This window comes from Ochotona curzoniae, unplaced genomic scaffold (assembly GCF_017591425.1).
Source record: "Ochotona curzoniae isolate NIBS_2020 unplaced genomic scaffold, NIBS_Ocur_1.0 contig_3819, whole genome shotgun sequence".
NCBI classification, from domain to species: Eukaryota; Metazoa; Chordata; class Mammalia; order Lagomorpha; family Ochotonidae; genus Ochotona; species Ochotona curzoniae.
In genome coordinates, this window is record NW_024466004.1 from 412,908 (window position 1) to 431,838 (window position 18,931).

The 18,931-nt window shown below is 58.1% G+C and overlaps 1 protein-coding gene across 2 annotated transcripts in view; it reads left to right on the forward strand.

Moving 5' to 3' along the window:
• Window positions 1-18,931, forward strand: part of ITPR3 (inositol 1,4,5-trisphosphate receptor type 3) — a 58,456-nt gene that overhangs the window by 20,556 nt on the left and 18,969 nt on the right. For both annotated transcript variants that reach the window (XM_040983203.1, XM_040983204.1), the window contains exons 3-21: window positions 4,367-4,488; window positions 6,407-6,493; window positions 7,082-7,240; window positions 7,415-7,513; window positions 7,709-7,792; window positions 9,478-9,624; window positions 9,789-9,884; window positions 10,351-10,401; window positions 10,599-10,741; window positions 11,638-11,737; window positions 11,825-11,985; window positions 12,565-12,706; window positions 14,757-14,918; window positions 15,376-15,548; window positions 15,989-16,108; window positions 16,400-16,582; window positions 17,798-18,049; window positions 18,139-18,283; window positions 18,484-18,625. In XM_040983203.1, coding sequence (XP_040839137.1) covers window positions 4,367-4,488; window positions 6,407-6,493; window positions 7,082-7,240; window positions 7,415-7,513; window positions 7,709-7,792; window positions 9,478-9,624; window positions 9,789-9,884; window positions 10,351-10,401; window positions 10,599-10,741; window positions 11,638-11,737; window positions 11,825-11,985; window positions 12,565-12,706; window positions 14,757-14,918; window positions 15,376-15,548; window positions 15,989-16,108; window positions 16,400-16,582; window positions 17,798-18,049; window positions 18,139-18,283; window positions 18,484-18,625 — 2,568 coding nt within the window. The remainder of the gene's footprint in view (window positions 1-4,366; window positions 4,489-6,406; window positions 6,494-7,081; window positions 7,241-7,414; window positions 7,514-7,708; window positions 7,793-9,477; window positions 9,625-9,788; window positions 9,885-10,350; window positions 10,402-10,598; window positions 10,742-11,637; window positions 11,738-11,824; window positions 11,986-12,564; window positions 12,707-14,756; window positions 14,919-15,375; window positions 15,549-15,988; window positions 16,109-16,399; window positions 16,583-17,797; window positions 18,050-18,138; window positions 18,284-18,483; window positions 18,626-18,931) is intronic.

Sequence of the window (18,931 nt, forward strand, 5' to 3'; positions counted from 1 at the left end):
CTAATCCCGGCAGCCCCACTTCCCATCCAGCTCCCTGCCTGTGACCTGGGAAAGCAGTTGAGGGTGGTCCAAAGCCTTGGGACCCTGCACCCACGTAGGAGACCCGGAAGAGAGAGCTCTGGGGCTCCTGGCTTCAGATCGGCACAGCACCAGCTGTTGTGGTCACTTGGGGAGTGAACCATCAGACAGAAGATCTTCCTCTCTGTCTCTCCTCCTTTCTGTATATATCTGACTTTGCAATAAAAATAAAATAAGTCTTTAAAAAAAAAATGCTTGTTTGGGGGTGGGCATTTGTGTCTGGTTAAGACGTTCTCACCCCATATCAGAGAATCTGAATTGCTCTGGCTCTTGATTCCACCTTTCTTCTAATGCAGACCCTGGGATGCAGCAGGTGCTGGCTTTGAAGAGCTTGGGGCCAGAATAAACAAACAAACAAACATACAAACAAAGCTTGGGGTCCTGGTGCTGCTGTGGAGACGTGGGTTGAGTTCCTGGCTCCTGGCTTCAGCCCTAGCCCAGCCTTGGCTGTTGCAGGCTCTTCTTTGGGTGGAAGTGCAGAGAGGGTAAATGACTGGGTAGGTGGGTGGGCGCTCCTTTTCCCCCCTCTCTCTCACATTTAAAAGGTGCATATTCCTCCTCAAGTGCATATTCTCAGGCCTTGCCCCAAATCTGCCTAGATCTGCAGGAGGTTTAGGAGTTTTTGTCATTTAAAGCTTCCTTGGGGCCCATATTGTAGCACAGTGAGTAAAACTCCCACATGCCATGCTGGCATCCCATAGTGTACTGGTTCGATCCCTGTTGCTCCACTTCCTATCCAGCTCCCTGCTAATAGTCTGGGAAACCAGCAGAAGAAGATGGCTCAAGTGCTTGGGCCCCTGAACCCATGTGGGAGAACAGGAGGAAGCTCTTGGCATTGGTCTTCAGGCTGGCCTCATCCGCAGTCACTCAGCCCTTTGGGTCTTCAACCAGGAGGTAGAAGATTTGTCTAATTATTTGTCTGTGTGTCTGCAACTCTGCCCTTAATAAAGAAAATAAATCTCTAAAAAAATTTTCAGGCTTTAAATCTGATTTTGTGAAGTTTTCTCCCTCTCCTCTCTCTTTAAAGATTTATTTTTATTGGAAAGGCAGATTCCCAGAGAGGAGAGACACAGAGAAAGATCTTCCATCTGCTGGTTCACTACCCCAGGTAGCCACAGTGGCTGAAGCTGAGCTGATCTGAAGCCAGGAGCCAGAAGCCTCTTCCGGGTCTCCCACGCGGTACAGGGTCCCAAGGCGTTGGGCCATCCTTGCTACTTTCCCAGCCACAGGCAGGGAGCTGGATGGGAAGTGGAGCTGCTGGGATTAGAACCTGTGTCCATATGGGATCCTGGCACATACAAAGTGAAGATTTAATCACTGAGCCATTGCACTGGGCCCTTTCTCATTCTCTTTTTAAAAAAGACTTATTTTATTTATTTGAAATGTAAAGTTACAGAGAAGGAGAGAGAGGAGAGTGAGACAGTGAGAAAATCTTCCATATACTGATTTCCTCCCCAGCTGGTTGGTACAACTATGTCTGGGCCAGACTGAAACCACGAGCCAGCAGTTCTGCCCATTCTTGCCCTCTGCAGGAATCTTCAGGCTTTCTCGTGAGGAGCGGGGTCTGCGTGGAGGGCGTCTGGGTTGATGCCACACTTGCTGCCAGGCCCTCGGGCTGCACGGTGTCGAATCCTTGGTGCCCAGGGCTGCCCTGGGCGGGCTGGCAGGGGGAAGCGGGCATCCCAGCTTCCGTTCCACCCTCAGCCCCTGAGGTCCTGGGCTTGGATCCCCGACCCTTCTTGGTGAATCTGTCCAGATACAAACTTGTGTTTGCTGAATCAGCAAATCTTTCCCCGACCTGCTCAAGGAGCTCAGGTGTTTGCATGTCTCTTTGTCTATTGTCTTCTACCCTTAAATCCTCACTGTTTTGTCAGTTCTCTAGAAAGTCTTGCAGCAATACATGAGGCGACTTTGACAATATGTGGGGGGGTCATGGCATTACAAGGTCACGTGCATTTTCCTGACACTCTCGGAGGCCTGTGCACGCCTGCGCGCCCTTGAAAAGCCAGTTGCTGTGGCTGTATTCCGTTGGGTTGATTGACGCATCATAACAAGGGTTCTCAAGGCTGTTCCCAGAGCCCGCCTAGCATGACGGAGCCATGACTTAAGCACTGAAATGTGCTTCCTACTTGGGCCTGGGTCAGGACAGCTCCGAGGAGGCCAGGGCACCTCCTCCACCCTGCTCTCTGATGAGGGTGCAGGTGGAGTCAAAGGCTGGTTGCCCTGCGCAGTCCCACCCAGACCCAGCTTCTGGGCTCCAGCTACCTGACTCGCCTTTCCCAGGGCTCCCTGACCCTGCCAGCAGTGGGCTCCTCCCCCTTCCTCCCTTCAAGGCTAACTTCCAGCCCCGCCCCTTACACTTGGAGTCAGTTTAGGTTACTGTGTGCATGTGGCAGGTACTTGCCAGATTTCAGGCTAGAGGCAGGGGCTGCCGTGACAGTCACCAGGACCCTGCTGCCTCCCTTGTGTGTGGTGAGGAGGTCAGCCGAGCCAGCTCATGGGAAGTGTCCCTGTGACTATGCCGTGTAGTGGTGGCAGTCCACGGCCAGGGAAGGGAAGTGGGGCCAATGGAGTGCCCCAGAGAGAAAGGAAGCAGCTGATAGTCAAGTCACACCCAGTCCGTTGTAAAAACATTAGGCCGGGCAAACCCAGGGCATACCCAGAGAGGTGACAAAGAGCTTCCCCTGAGTCACCACAGTGGCAGCGCTGAGTGCACCCAGCAGCAAGTGGCAGACTTCTGGAAATGGCCAAAGGAAAAACAAAGAAACCCCAACTGCGGGTGATACATGGACAGCACCCGAGACAGTACCCCCCTCACTCCTCCTGGGAAGTCTGGCATTTCCCAGCCCCATGGGGATGGTAGCCCAGAGCTGTGCCCCGAGTGTCTACCTGTGCCAGGGGAGGGCAGGATGCTTGGGTCTTCAGTCCCATGGGGCAGTCGTGGTGGGGCAGGTGCCCAGCATCCTGGTCTGTCCCCCACGTGTCAGCTGTGACTGGCATTAGGACAACAGAGACCTCCTCCCTCGATCCGATTTCCAGAAGGTTCTTTGGTTTGGCCCCTCCCTGGGCCTCTAACCAGGCAGTGGATACATCATGGCAGTGGGCCAAGCTTTGAGGGTAGGGCAGCCCTGCCTGGAGGAGCAGGAGGCCCCTGCTGCATTAGTTGGGCTGCACGGGCCCTCTTGGCCCTGCTCGCTCTGACAGGTGGGGGCTTGTTTCCAGGAGCACCGCTCACTCCGGCTGGGGCGCCTGGGTGGGCAGTCCTGGCCGCTGCCCCTGCTGTGGAATTGCCATTCCCCTCTTCCAGAAAGCACTGTCTTCTCTGGTCCTTAGCTTAGCTGCCTTCTCTTCCCCATGGTGCTCGGGCCTCTGCCACCTCTTGGGCTGTATGGAAATCCAGTGTTGCTTTGGTTCCCAGGGGCCGGGTGACCAACTGTGACCAGAGGAGGGAGCCCACCTTCTCCTTACGAGTGTGAAAGGGCTGCCCCCTCAGAGGCCCTGGTGGCACCTCTAGTCCTCTCCCACGTCTCACGGAGCCCAGTGTGATGGGTCATGGACTCATGCTCCTGAAGCAGGTGCAGGAGTTCGGGGTGATTGAGGCTTGCTCCTTGTCTGGGTGCAACTTCTGTACTAGGAGCTGGCTGCTCTCTGCACAAGCCCAGGGTGTGACAGACAGGCACCTGTGTCTTCCCTCTTGCTCTTCATCACACTGTAGGATCTTCCAAGGGGCTCGATGAGTAGAAAATGGGGTGCTCTTGATGGAGTTCAGATTTAGGAAGTGGATGGGTGCTGTTTCCTTGCAGCCTGCCTCTGGGCAGCGTGTGTACTTGGGTTTGCCTTGTGTGGGGTCCAGGGCCCTAGAAGCAGAGCGGGGGTGGATGTCTTACTTGGGAAGGGGATTTGGATGTAGCTTCTGCACAGAGCTCAACAGGGGTACCGCACTTCCATTCTGCATCTACATTAGGCGTCCCTCAAGGGTGCGGGGCCACACAACTTCCCAAACATCTGTGTGCCAGCTAGCTTGCGTGGGCTGAGGCGCTTGGCCAGAAGACAGGTGTGCGTCATCAGCCACCAGAATCCAGCAAAGCTGGGCACAGGGATGAGGCCCCAGGAAGCTTCAAGTAACTCCCCGCAGGGAGCGACTCCCTGGGGAGAGCCCTAGCAGGCTGCTCAGATTCCCTAGCTGGTGGGGCGGGCCCTGGAGGGTGGAGCTGCAGCTTGGGATGGTGCCAGCAGGGCCTGGGTCCCTGGGTGAATGGCGCCTCCTCCCCCTGCCACCCTCGCACAGACTGCCTCTTCAAGGTGTGCCCCATGAACCGCTACTCGGCCCAGAAGCAGTACTGGAAGGCCAAGCAGACCAAACAGGACAAGGAGAAAATCGCTGACGTGGTGCTGCTGCAAAAGCTGCAGGTACAGGAGCCCTGGGAACTGGGGTGCACATGTGGGGGTGCTTCTTAGAGCTAATGGGACCCTGTGGCTGAGCCTGCTGGCTTTTAACCCACCCCGTGTGAGTGCCAGTGAATGGGAGGCTGGGGTGAGTATGGTGCCCTCCTGGTAACCCTCTAATCTAACTCCTCTGTACCAGATAGAAGAGGGTGCCCCTTTCCCTAGGCTGGCACAGTCTTGTGTCAGGGGCACTGGATCTGTGAATTGAATGGACACCATTGTATCCAGCTGTCCGTACAAGTACTAGTGGCTCCAGGGAACCCCATGTGAGAACCCCAGTCTTAACCTCCTTGTTTCAAAGCCAAACCCTTGGATGGGACTGGTCTGTCCAGAGTTGTCCTGTGAGTTCGCAAGCATTCTTGATGGCCTCTGGTCTCCAGTGAACCTTGCATTCTTTTTTTTTTTTTTTAAGGTTTATTTTTTTGGGCCCAGCGCAATGGCACAAGTGGTTAAGGTCCTCACCTTGCACGCCCAGAATCCCATACGGGCGCCGGTTCTAATCCCGGCAGCCCCGCTTCCCATCCAGCTCCCTGCCTGTGGCCCGGGAAAGCAGTCAAGGACAGCCCAAAGTTTTGGGGCCCTGCGCCCGCGTGGGAGACCCTGAAGAGACTCCTGGCTTTGGATCGGCATAGCATCGGCTGTTGCGCTCACTTGGGGAGTGAATCATCGGACGGAAGATCTTCCCCTCTGTCTCGCCTCTCTCTGTATATCTGCCTTTCCAATAAAAATAAAAAAATAAATCTTTAAAAAATATATATATTTTATTACAAAGTCAGATATACAGAGAGGAGGAGAGTCAGAGGGGAAGATCTTCCGTCCGATGATTCATTCCCCAAGTGAGCACAATGGCCGGTTCTGCACCAATCTGAAGCCAGGAACCAGGAGCTTCCTCCAGGTCTCCCACACGGGTGCAGGGTCCCAAGGCTTTGGGCCATCCTCCACTGCTTTCCCAGGCCACAAGCAGGGAGCTGAATGGGAAGTGGAGCTGCCGGGATTAGAACTGGCGTCCATATGGGATCTCGGCACGTTCAAGGTGAGGGCTTTAGCCACTAGGCCACACTGCCTGGCCCGAACCTTGCATTCTTTAGACAGGTGGACAGTGTCACAGTGCTGAGGCTTCTGGTTGCCCATGGTCTACTGTGGTCATCTTGAGCAGTCTCCCCTGGATAAAACTCAGGACCCCAAGCCTGATGCCCATGGCCCAGGGAGTGGGAGGCCTTGCCTGGGCCAGCCACTCTGCAGTCTGCTTCTGGACCCTCACTTGGCCTTGGTGTTCCCCCTGCCTTGCCCACGCAGACCTTGCTTGGCCCTGCCCTGGAGAGGGGGATCTGAACTGTCCCTAGCTGTGACCAGGGCTGGAAAGAAGGGGCTGGAGGGTTTTGCCTTCATAACCCTGCCTGACTTCCTGTGGGGGCGGGGCAAAGACCATCCCCCCGCTGCCAACACAGGGAGGTCAGTCCTGGGTGGGTGTTCACCATGTACGGGATGCGCACAAAGCCGAGCAGGGATGCAATGACTCCTTCTCCGGAGGCTGTGAGCTCCCTAAGCCGTTTCCAGAGGGCTCACAAGGGAGTGGAGAAGCGAGTCGGGAATTGTACTCAGCACACCTGTGCAGGGCCCTTGGGAGTCTGGGGAGGTGGAGTCGGCGTTGGGGCACAGCCGTGGGTTGGTGGGAGTGTGGGGCAGCTTTGACTCCTGGTGCGCACCCTGGAGGATGTGGAGCCTCAAGCCCGCCTCGGCACGGCCAGGGCCCAGGAGTGCCTGTGAGGCCAGGATGTCCCAGAGGCCTGGGTGGGAGTGTGTGTGTGGGCTAGCAGGTGTCATGGGAGGCTCGTCTCCTGTTGGGAGCCGCTGCTGAGCCCCGCTGCCTGTGTCTGCCCAGCATGCGGCCCAGATGGAGCAGAAGCAGAATGACACGGAGAACAAGAAGGTGCATGGCGATGTTGTGAAGTACGGCAGTGTGATCCAGGTGAGCGTGGCGGCCTCTGCCTCAGCAGGTGACCTCAGTGGGCAGCCGTGGGTACTGCTCAGATACACGCCTGTATGTCTGGCTGTGGGTGATCTTGGCGGTGTGCTCTGGGGGCTGTGCCCAGGCATGTTGTGGCACAGTGGTCACGATGCGTAGTCTGGAGCCACCATGTCTAGCTCCCTCCTGCCTCTGCCACTCCTTGCTGGCACGCCCGTGGGCGAGTCGTGACACTTCCTGCCGTGGGTCCAGCCCGAGCGTCACTGCAGGATTATGGGAACAAGTCTGTGTGAGGATGTGGGACAGTCCTTTTGTGACCCCTCGGGTGCCCGACAGGGTAGGCAGGCATGTGATGCACATGCATGGGGTGTGTGCATGTAGTGTGTATGTATGTGTGTGGGGTCCTGTGTGGCCTGTGTGTGTGTGAGTGATGAGCCTGTGTGGTCGTCCATCTCAGTCTGTGTTTGTGCAGTGTGTCTGTCACTGCATGTGTGCCAAGGCTGTGACCAGGAATCCAGCAGGTGCCCCCCAGGGTCCCACTCCCTGCTGGCCTCTTGCAGCCCTGTGACCACTCCCCCACTCCCACCCCAGCTCCTGCACATGAAGAGCAACAAGTACCTTACTGTGAACAAGCGGCTGCCAGCCCTGCTGGAGAAGAACGCCATGCGGGTGACACTGGACGCCACGGGCAATGAGGGCTCTTGGCTCTTCATCCAGCCCTTCTGGAAGCTGCGGAGCAACGGGGACAATGTGAGGACGGGGTTGGGGCTGGACTGACCTACTGGCAGGTTCAGGGGGCACTTCCAGGATCTTAGATGAGGGTTGTCCCATTTCCTGGTAGGGCAGACTGAAACCCGGATAGCATAGTGGGGGTGTCCCTGCCCTTTCCACTTTCACCGTGCCCTGCTGCTCTGCCCCTTCTAGGTGGTCGTGGGAGACAAGGTGATCCTGAATCCTGTCAATGCTGGGCAGCCACTGCATGCCAGCAATTACGAGCTCAGTGACAATGCCGGCTGTAAGGAGGTGAGTGGGTGGGCAGCAACGTTCTGGGGCGACTCCCCTCCTGGCTGCCCACAAGTGTGGTTGGGAGAAGACTCTCACTCCCGAGTGTACCCGGGCTGGGTCCTCCCTTTGGTACCTCCTGGTCTCCCAGTGCTGCCCTGTTCCTTGGCCAAGGTGGACTGCCTGGGCATCAGGAGTCTGTCCACCCTTCTGTAGGTCAACTCTGTGAACTGCAACACCAGCTGGAAGATTAACTTGTTCATGCAGTTCCGGGACCACCTGGAGGAGGTGTTGAAGGGGGTAAGCACGGGAGCCCCCAGGCTGCTGCTGCCCAGCCCCTTGTGCCCCAACTGGACCCCCACATCCATACAGTCTTCCTTCAGCGCTGCACCCTGCCCACCCATCTCCACCGTTGTACTGGGCATATCCATGCGTCCACAGCACTCCTCATCCCCTCCGAGTCCTGGCTGCCCTCAGTTCTCCCTGTCTTTCTCTCATTGTCTTTTATTGTTAAGGGCTGGCAGCTGGGCAGGGCTCAGGTCTTGGGAGGACCCAGGCCTGTGCCTGCCTCCAGGACCCACCAGGCCCTCTGTGGCTCTGCTTATTGCCCTCTTTGGCAAAGATGCCATTGCTGAGTCAGGGGTTATTACCCAGCCTGCGTGGGCACCAGGATGGGAGGGAGGACTGGCAGGCCAGAGATGGGGAGGGCCTGTGGGGGACAGGGTGCCTAGGAAATCTGCAGGAAAGACTCCAGGAGGGACACTAGGGGGGTTGTCTGGGGACATGTGACAGACTCTGGAGCAGCCACTATAGGGGTCACCCCAAAGGCGCTGCTCCTTGCGCTGCCCTAAAGCACTGTGCTCCACTTCCCAGCTGGGCTGTTCCGTTATTTCCTGGCCCCTCATCCTTTCCACCATGGGCTTCCTGTGCTCTACCCCAACTCCCCCATGCATACTGTGCATGCTCTCCACACCCTGAAGCCCATGCAAGTCCGTGCATCGTCCACTCAGAGTTAGAGCCCAGGCTGGGTGCTGCCGTCCACTGGGGGCACACACCAGCCTCTGTCCATGGGGCGCTTTGGGGATGGAACCTCCTGCAGGCGTCACCCAGAGGGATGGCTTGTAAATGCACCACAGCCCGGGCTGACTGCAAAGCCCCCTGCAGTTCTTTCCCTTGTGCTCTCCCTGTACCACCTGGGTGTGGACATGGCTGGTTCTGCCACAGTGATGCTCCTGGTATGTGCACACTCTTGGCACATCCTGTGTACGTGTGTGTGTTCGCTGAGTGCTCCGGGCAGGGGCAGGCGATACCAGGGGCAGCGGCTCCCCACCCCCAGGGACACACACCCAGGGGTGGGAGGTGGCAGGGATCTTGGGCCTGGGTTTGTGCCACTGGCTACCTGACCCTTTCTAGAACACTCTCTTCCTGGTGCCTGGGTGAGCCCTACCAGGTCACCTGCCTAGAGGGAGGTGTGAGGGTTGGGGAGAGTCCTTGTCAGATGCTCGCATGGTGGCTGCGTTATTGCATTGGACGTGTCATGAGCCTTGTAACTTCTGCAAGGAGGCCAGAGTATTCTCAGTTTATAGAGGACACACCAGGGGCTCAGAGATGTTAAGCAGCTCACCTGAGATCACAGTTTATAAGAGCAGAGCCAGGGTCCACATTGGATCTCAGCCTTGGCCATGGCCCCTGCTCTCCAGCTGCTCTGATCTCCCAGAGCAGCAAAAGCAATGGATGTGGTCACCAGTAGGCAGACAGAGAGGGCCTGGGGGGCTGAGCAGATGCAGTCCCTCCTGCCCTCATCTGGTTATAGATGGGGAAGGAGAAAGGCTAAGGTGGGTCTGAACAGGAGCAGACCCAGGAGACCTGCAGGTCGGGATCTGGGGTCCAGATTGTTGCTGTGGTTTGCCTCTGATGGACTCAGCAAGGAGACCTGGCTGGCTGCTCTCAAGGGTCTCAGAGCCACATCCTCTGCCTGCCCGTAGGGAGATGTGGTGCGGCTGTTCCACGCGGAGCAGGAGAAGTTCCTGACATGCGATGAGTACAGGGGCAGGCTGCAGGTGTTCCTGCGCACCACGCTGCGCCAGTCTGCCACCTCGGCCACCAGCTCCAACGCCCTCTGGGAGGTGGAGGTCAGAGTCCCCAACCCGCCTGCCCAGGGCTCCACCTTGCCTCTTCCCCACCTCCCCAGAGGGTGGGGCGCAACCTCACCTCTCTCCTGGCATCCTCTTCCCTATCCCCTCATCCCTGCCCTGGGCTAGCCTCTCCTCTGGCCTCACCCCTGCGCACTCTCCAGGTGGTCCATCATGACCCCTGCCGGGGAGGAGCTGGCCACTGGAACGGCCTGTACCGCTTCAAGCACCTGGCCACGGGCAACTACCTGGCTGCTGAGGTGAGGGGGAGGCAGGGGGCATTCTGAGAGCTCAGGCTGAGTGTGCACCTGTGCGTGGGAGCCCGTGGCTGCAGACAGGTGCAGGTGCCCGCAGACCCCCGGCTGATGTGTAGCCATGCGTTGATTTATCAAGTGCTGGTGGCTGCAGTGCAGTTCTGTGCACCTGCTATGTGTCAGGCGCTGGTCTAGGCACTGCGCATGCAGCTGTGAGCAGTTGCTGCTCTGTCCAGAGCACACATGCCTGTGTGTAGTGGGGTGGGGTGAAGAAGTGCCCTGAGGGGCTCCCAGGGGTGGTTCTATGGGTGTAATGTGGATCTTGAGCTGGCCTGGGCACTGTGGGAGGGTGGAGGCTGGCTGCACAGACCCTTTGTGGGTGGCCGTGTTGTGGGATGGGCTCAGGGGTATCTGGTTTGGTATGTCCAGGAATCCTTTTCCCCTCTACCCCCCAATCCTGTATCCCTGTTAGGAGAACCCCAGCTACAAAGGTGATGTCTCGGATTCCAAAGCGGCAGGAGTGGTGAGGACCACAGCAGGGCTCATGAGCCTGGGCAAAAGTGGCCGTGGCCTTCCCCAGGGGCTCGGTGGGGACAGGGGAGGCTGTGAAATTGCAGGAGGAGGGCTGGCTTTCGATGGCCCCTTAGGCGGGATTCCAGGGGTCCTAGGGGGCTGGAGGGGATGGAGAGGCTTCTGCCTGATGGGGGATCCTTCCTGCAGGGTGCCCAGGGCCGCACAGGCCGCAGGAACGCTGGGGAGAAGATTAAATACCGCCTGGTGGCTGTTCCACATGGCAATGACATCGCCTCCCTCTTCGAGCTGGATCCCACCACGCTGCAGAAGACCGACTCCTTTGTGCCCCGGTGGGTGTGCGCTGGGGACCCCCCTCCACAGGCCATCCTGTTGCTGGGACTCTGGGATCCGGCACCTCCCTCCTCTGCAGGGCCTTTGGCCTCTGGGGTTCCTGCAGGTCCCACCCCTCTGGTGGGGCAGCTCTGAGGTGCCAGGGAGTTGGCCACCACCTGCCCAGCCCCAGTGCTGCACACACCGGGGCTGCCCTGTGTTTGCTGCTGAATCACGATATTGCTCTAGGGATTTTAATCAGTCACCTGACCCAGTCAGGCTGGTGCCATGTCCAGTTTGTGCATGGGGAACCCCAACACTAGCAGGCAGACCAGGCTCTCCGACCACTGAGGTCCCGCCAGCGCCGAGAGTTTAGGAAACTTCCAACTGGTCATCTAGGCGTTAGCATTTACTAGATGAATGACCTCAGGCAACTGAGTCACTCTACCTCAGTCTTCCCATCTGTGCAGTGGGACTATCAAGTGTATATCTATTTACAGGGCTGGTGGGAGAATGGAGTACCACCTTACCCAGAACCCTGGGGGCCCTATGCTCTTCGGGGTTCTGACTTTGTCATTTCAGAAGGGTAACCATCCATTTCATAATCAAAGACGTGACATACACACACATCTAGACCTTTAGTGGAATAAATCATCCCAGTAGCCGTGTTTGTCCAAATGTGTCTTGGTCCCAGGTGTAAAACCAGCATTGGTTTTGCCAGTGAGAAGTTGCTGGTCTGTGGAAGAGCCATAGAGGGGCTGGGGCCCGGTGCCAGGCTTCCCTGGAGGGGCACCAGTGACCCATGCTCTGTGGCTGTGGGGGTGCAGTCAGGTAGACGAAGGGCCGGACTGGGGAGGCAGCCCGGGCAGGTGTTGGCTGTGCTCACGGCGCACGCTGTGCTCCGCCCTACCTACAGGAACTCCTACGTGCGGCTGCGGCACCTGTGCACCAACACGTGGATCCAGAGCTCCAATGTGCCCATTGACATCGAGGAGGAACGGCCCATCCGCCTCATGGTAGGGGCCGCCTGGGACAGGGGTGGGGTCGGGACTGGGGTCCAGAGCTGGTTCCCAGGGGCCCTGCTCTGACCGCTGTCCCTGCAGCTGGGCACCTGCCCCACCAAGGAGGACAAGGAGGCCTTTGCCATCGTGTCGGTGCCAGTGTCTGAGATCCGCGACCTGGACTTTGCCAACGATGCCAGCTCCATGCTGGCCAGCGCCGTGGAGAAGCTCAATGAGGGCTTCATCAGCCAGAATGACCGCAGGTGGGCAGCTGGGCAGGGTGTCTGGATGGACCGTGTGACATTATCCCCCCGGGGTGTGCATTTCATGAGCAAAGAAGTCAGGACGGTGGGCAGACAGGCTTGGCCCTTGGTCCCTGGCTCCCCCTGGACTCCTGAAGCTGGGGGCCTGCCACACTGCCCCAGTCTCCCCAGAACTGACCTTGAGGACTCCTGTTTACTCAGGAAGGTGCTGAGGCTCAGAGAGGCTGAGACGTTTGCTCAGGTCACACAGCGAGGAAGGGGGAGTGTCAGGGCACAAGCTGGGATCCCTGCACGTCAAGCCCCTGCCTTGAACCCTGTGGTTCCCATCCAGATGGGGGCAGCCCCAGAGTCTTAGTCTTGGGGGCACTTCGGGATCCAGGGAGGATGGGCCTGGGGTGTTTTGGGAGCTGTTCAGGAGGCAGCTTGGGTACGAGGCAGCAGGCCAGCGATAAACGTGCTTGGTCCAGAGCGTATGAGTGACGTCACCGACGTGCTCCCAGGCATGAGCCGCATGGCCCTGGAGGCATGTCCTGGGCGCAACGCTTCACACTCCGCTCTCCCAATTGTCCCCTTGTCCAGGTTTGTCATTCAGCTGCTGGAGGACCTGGTGTTCTTCGTCAGCGACGTCCCCAATAATGGGCAGAATGTCCTGGACATCATGGTCACCAAGCCCAACCGGGAGCGGCAGAAGCTGATGAGGGAGCAAAACATCCTTAAGCAGGTGCTTGTGGGAGGGGTGGCCCGGTGCCTCACTCTCCCGTTTGCCTGTTCCCGCTCGCTCAGTGGGAGCTGCTGACTCCCAGCACTTGCTGTTTGTCCTCTTCTGAACAGGCTAGAGGCGTTGTGGTGCAGCAAGTTAAGCCTCTGCTGCTGGTCTGCCAGCATCCTGTATCAGAGTGTCCAGGCTGAGTCCTAGCTACCCTGCTCTCCATCCAGCTCCCTGCTAATGTGCTTGGGAAGGTGGTGGAAGATGGCTCAGGTGCTTGGGCCCCTCCCACCCACGTGGGAGACCCGGATGGAACGCCTCCTGGCTTCCACAGCTGTTGTAGTTGCTGGGGGAGTGAGCCAGCAGGTGGGAGAGTTCTTTCTCCCTGTTGCTCATTTCTTCTCTCTGTGTCACTTTGTCTTGCAAATAAGTGAACATGTCTTTAAAAAATTTCGAAAAGGTGTGCTCATTGAGCATGTGCAGGCACTCCCTGAGTGCCCTTCGCTTGCTGAATTGTTTGCGCCACCCTCAGGGGAGGAGTGGTGAGCGTAGTGCAAGAACGGATGCTGCTGCGTCCTAGGGCACCGTAATGGCCCAGAGCACACAGCTCGCCAGCACTAGAGCCAGATTTCAACTCAGGATATCGAGTCAGGACTTCTGCTTTTTCTTTTTCCCCCCTTAAATTTATTTATTTTGATTTGGAGGGCAGAGTTAGTGAGAGATTTTCTATATGCTGGTTCATTCCCCAAATGGTTGGAGCTGGGCCGGTCTGAAGCCAGGAGCCAGGATCCTCCTTCAGGTCTCTCACACAGGTGGCAGGGGTCCTAGGACTTGAGCCATCCTTTGCTGCCTTCCGGGGTGTGCATTGGCAGGAGCCAGGGTTGGGAATTGGAGTCAGGCACCCTGATGCAAACATGAATGTCTTAGCTTGCTCCCTGACTTGTGCTTTAGGAATAATTTTTTTTCTCAGTGTTTTAATATGAGAACTTTGTAGTGCGGAGAGGGCAGTGAAGCAAGAGTCCAGTGAGTACCTGGACTCTTGGTACCTGTGGTACCTGAATGGGGTCAGCCGGCCTGGGCAGCCCGGCTCTCACGGCCGTCCTGGCTGTGCGCATTTCCAGAGGCCACAGCTCACCTTGGGCTTCAGTGTGTGTCCCCTGGGAACCGGCACATTATCCCAATTGCCAAGCACCGTCCGTGCACCTGTGATCCCCAGTCCCATCTGTTGCTCTGACTACCCAAGTATGTTTCTTTTTAAAGCTTGTTGCCGTTGGTCTGTTTAATCAGAATCCTATTAGGTCTTTTCACTCTAGTGTTCTTTTTTTTTTTTTTTTAGTTCAAGATTTACTTATTTCCAAGAGTTACAGAGAGAAACCTTCCATCTGCTGGTTCAGCCCCCAAATGGCCACAATGACTGAGCCAGGCTGAAGCCAGGAGCTTCATCTGGCTCTCCCATGTGGGTGGCAGGGGCCCACATAGCTAGGCCGTCTTCCACTGCTTTATTCTAGTGCATTAGCAAGGAGTTGGAATGGAGGTGACTCAAACTGGCACTCCTGTGGGATTCTGGCGCTGTAGACAGAGGCCTAGGCCACTATGCCTGAGCGTTGACCCCTGTTGCTCATTTTTATTTCTGTGCTGGAAAGGTTTTTTTTATCCCACCCACCCAGCGCTGGATTTTTTTTCTCACTTTTACGATTGTGCTATTTTATTTTACTGGTGAGGCCAGCCTGTGTCTTGTTTCCCTAAGCTTGGGACAAAGCAGTCTGGCCGGCTGCTGCTCTCATCCTCAGTGCCCGAGATGCTGGGACCTTCTGCTCTCCCTCCAGATGCTGAGGCAGGCTTCCCAGAAGGGAGGGGCAGGCTGAGGTCAGTGTCGGAGGCTGGCCAGGAGCGCGGAGTTAGAGCCGGTGTTGGGACTCACGGCGTCCGGCCTGGGTTGTAGTCCAGTCTGGAATCAGCTCAGGGTGCCGGGCAGGGGCACCTGTACCAACAAGAGCCATGGGCTGAGGCTGGGGGCTCCCTCCTCACCTTCCGTGGCACCTGTTTGTCTGCCCCCCACCCCCAGATCTTTGGCATCCTGAAGGCCCCGTTCCGTGATAAGGGGGGCGAGGGCCCCCTGGTGCGGCTGGAGGAGCTGTCAGATCAGAAGAATGCCCCCTACCAGCACATGTTCCGCCTCTGCTACCGCGTGCTGCGCCACTCACAGGAAGACTACCGCAAGAACCAGGTGCGTCGCCTGCCTGCTCCTGCGCCCTCTGCCCAGGGCCGGCTCGCTGCCTGGCTCCCGTGTACCCTCATCATAGGCAGTTCTTTTGATGCCAGTCACTGCTGCGGGTGCCAGGGCAAGGTGGAATGCCAGCGAGCAGGGCCAGCTCATCATAGGTACACGGCCTGGCCTGGTGCTCCCAGGGGCCTTGCTTTGTTCCCAGCTTAACATTTCAAAAATTCTGAGCCAAGCCTCTGCTCCTTCATTTTGCAATGTCCCTGCAGCATTCTGCAATTGGCATAGAGTTGTCGGGGCATGGGCTGTGAGCTAAGCCACCCCATAGCACACGCATGCTCTCCTCTTACCACTGGCCTCCGGTTGGCCCTGAGCTGGGGGTCTGGCGGTACAGGATTCCAGAGCACCGCTGCCACCCCACTTGGTGACGCCCGCCTATGTGTCTGCCCCTCCCCCTCACCAGGAGCACATTGCCAAGCAGTTTGGGATGATGCAGTCGCAGATCGGCTACGACATCCTGGCTGAGGACACCATCACCGCCCTGCTGCACAACAACCGCAAGCTGCTGGAGAAGCACATCACCAAGACCGAGGTGGAGACCTTCGTCAGCCTCGTGCGCAAGAACCGCGAGCCCAGGTGCGTCTGCGCCAGGGCTGTGCTGCGGGCACTTCTGAAATGCAGGGGAAGGGGAGACCTGGAGCCTCGGCTGCCAGGCTCCTGGCTGCGCGTGCCCCAGTGAAGATCCCTTGTCTTCCCCCTACCCCCAACGACTGAGCTGTGTCATCTGTACCTGGTGCCGAAGGGATGAGGCCGTGTCTGTGTGATTCTAGTTACTATACATGTGGACTGTCACCCCCTGCCCTTGCAGCTCCTCCTCCACCCCTTGACTCTGGCTGGGGCCGGTCCTCTGTCCCGGGCCAATACCCTGTGAGCTGTCCCTTCCTGGGAACTTGTGTCCTCTCCATCCGAGGCTTGAGGATGGATCAGCAGCCTGCTGGGGGAGGGTGAGGGGGTGGGTTTCCTCCCTGCAGGGCCCGCTGTCTGAACCCCTTCCTGCCTGTACGTCACCACCACAGGTTCCTGGACTACCTCTCTGACCTGTGTGTGTCCAACCACATCGCCATCCCTGTCACCCAGGAGCTTATCTGCAAGTGCGTGCTGGACCCCAAGAACAGCGACATCCTCATCCAGACTGAGTGAGTGCTGTCCCTCGCCATGGCTGCCTGGGCATGGGGGAGTGGGAGGGAGCAGATGTAGGCAGGCACTGGCATCTTTGCCCTCTGCAGACAAGCACCCAGCTCCTGCCCTGTGCCCAGTTCTCTGCCTGGTATCACGGGGCGGGGGGGCAGGGAAGGGACCACAGCCCTGCCTGCCCTGGGCTGTTTGCCCACCTCCCTGCCGACTTGGAGCTGCACACTGCACAGAGGGCTGCACTGCGTGGCTCTGTGAGGCCGGCTCACTCACAAGGAGGTGGCCTTGGCCTGCAGGCTCCGGCCCGTGAAGGAGATGGCGCAGTCCCATGAGTACCTGAGCATCGAGTACTCGGAGGAGGAAGTGTGGCTCACGTGGACCGACAAGAACAACGAACATCATGAGAAGAGTGTGCGGCAGCTGGCGCAGGAGGCGCGTGCCGGCAACGCCCACGACGAGAACGTGCTCAGCTACTACAGGTGCCCGCGCCGCCACACCCCGCCCCGCCCGTGGGCTCCCTGCCTGCCCCTTCTGCCCCACCTCCACGTACACAGCCATCATCCCCAGAGGGATGAGTGAGGGGCCAGCTGGGCAGCCTGGGAGTGCTGTGCGGCCTTGTGATCAGGGTCAGCCCCAAAACCAGTTTGGCAGAAACCCTGAACATTCGAGGGGCCTTCAGAAAGTTGTGGGAAGTAGGGAGAATGGACATTTGAACAAGTGATTTTTTTTAAAAAGATTTATTTATTTTTATTACAAAGTCAGCCAGAGCTGAGCCAATCTGAAGCCAAAGCCTGGAGCTTTTTCCAAGTCTCTCTTGGGTGCAGGGTCCCAAGACTTTGGGCTGAACTTGACTGCTTTCCCAGGCCACAAGCAGGGAGCTGGATGGAAAGTGGGGCTGCCAGGACATGAACCAGTGCCCCTGTGGTACCCAGACACATGCAAGGCGAGGACTTTAGGCCCTAGGCTACCACACCAGGCCTTTTTTTTTTTTTTAAGAATTATTTATTTTTATTGGAGAGGGAGATATACAGAGATAAGGAGATACAGAAAGAAGGATTTTCTGTCCACTGGTTCACTTCCCAAGTGGTCGCAATGGCCAGGGCTGCGCCAGTCTGAAATCAGGAGCTTTTTCCGGATTTTCCACATGGGTGCAGGGTCCCAACATTTTGGGCCGTCCTCTACTGCTTTCCCAGGCTACAAGCAGGGAGCTGGATGGGAAGTGGAACAGCTGGGACATGAACCTGCGCCAGTATGGGATCTAGGCACATGCAAGGCGAGGACTTCGACCACTAGGCCATGGCACCGGACTTTGTGCACATCCTCATTTTTCTGGCTCTGCCCCCAAAGCTGTCTGTTACCAGCTGCTCGCCTTGCCTTCCTCCCTTGCCATCCTGCCCATCCTCTCCCCGCCCGCAGCAGGATTCTCCTGCCCCCTCTTCTCCTCCTGCCAGTGGCCTCTCATCTCTGACACCCCGCTCTGACCCAGAATGCTGGTGCTGGCTGAGTCAGCCGATAGGGGGTGGGGGACTACGATGCTTACAGTTCCAGGTGGGTTTGCCGGTCATCTTTCCTGGGTCAGGACTATGGCCCCTTCTGTCATAGTGACCGTGGTATGGTCTAACCCATGTCCCTATGCACAGACCTCCATGCGTCTGCAGCATCCTCACTGCCCGCCTGCCCGTCCTCGCCCACAGGTACCAGCTGAAGCTCTTTGCCCGCATGTGCCTGGATCGGCAGTACCTGGCCATTGATGAGATCTCCCAGCAGCTGGGCGTGGAGCTCATCTTCCTGTGCATGGCTGATGAGATGCTGCCCTTCGATCTGCGCGCCTCCTTCTGCCACCTGATGCTGCATGTGCATGTGGACCGCGACCCCCAGGAGCTGGTAACGCCTGTCAAGTTCGCCCGCCTCTGGACTGAGATCCCCACGGCCATCACCATCAAGGAGTGAGAAAGGGGTGGATGGAGGGCGGAGCACTGGGGGTGCGTGGGGCGTGTGTCAGGGGACCTCATGCTTCCTGGCCTCCGACCCCCAGCTATGATTCCAACCTCAACGCCTCACGAGACGACAAGAAGAACAAGTTTGCCAGCACCATGGAGTTCGTGGAGGACTACCTCAACAATGTGGTCAGCGAGGCCGTGCCCTTCGCCAACGAGGAGAAGAACAAGCTGACCTACGAGGTGGGCCGGGGTCAGTGTGCTGTGGGGTGCTGGTCTGTCGAGTCAGCGTACCCCCTAGCCTGGTCCCCCCCTCCCCCCGCCATTGCCGGGAGAGCGCGTGAAGCCAAGTAGCAGGTGTCAGTCCTGATGACTGCCGCAGTCCCTGCAGGGCCCCTCCTTCCTGGCCCCACCCCTGCTCACAGCCCTGCCCCTCCCTGCAGGTAGTCAGCCTGGCGCACAATCTCATCTACTTCGGCTTCTACAGCTTCAGCGAGCTGCTGCGGCTCACGCGCACACTGCTCGGCATCATTGACTGCGTGCAGGGCCCCCCTGCCATGCTGCAGCCCTACGAGGACCCAGGCGGTGAGGTGCCTCCCAACCAGGCCAGGCTTGCTCATCCACCTGCTGTGCTACCTGGCTGTCTGCCCTGCCACAAGGGGACGCTGTGGGCCTCCCCATGCCCTTCCAACCTTAGCTGGGCCACAGGGATAACTACTGGGGCTCTCCGGTGACCCCCAGCTTTGGCAGAGTAACTTGGTGTGACAGAAGAGCCTGGGGCCAGAGGGGACACAGCCCTGCCATCTTCCAAGCCAGGCTGAGTGGATGGGAGTGTGCCCTGCATGTGTGAGGGGCAGGTGCAGAGCTGTTCCCAGGCCATCAGGGCCTCCT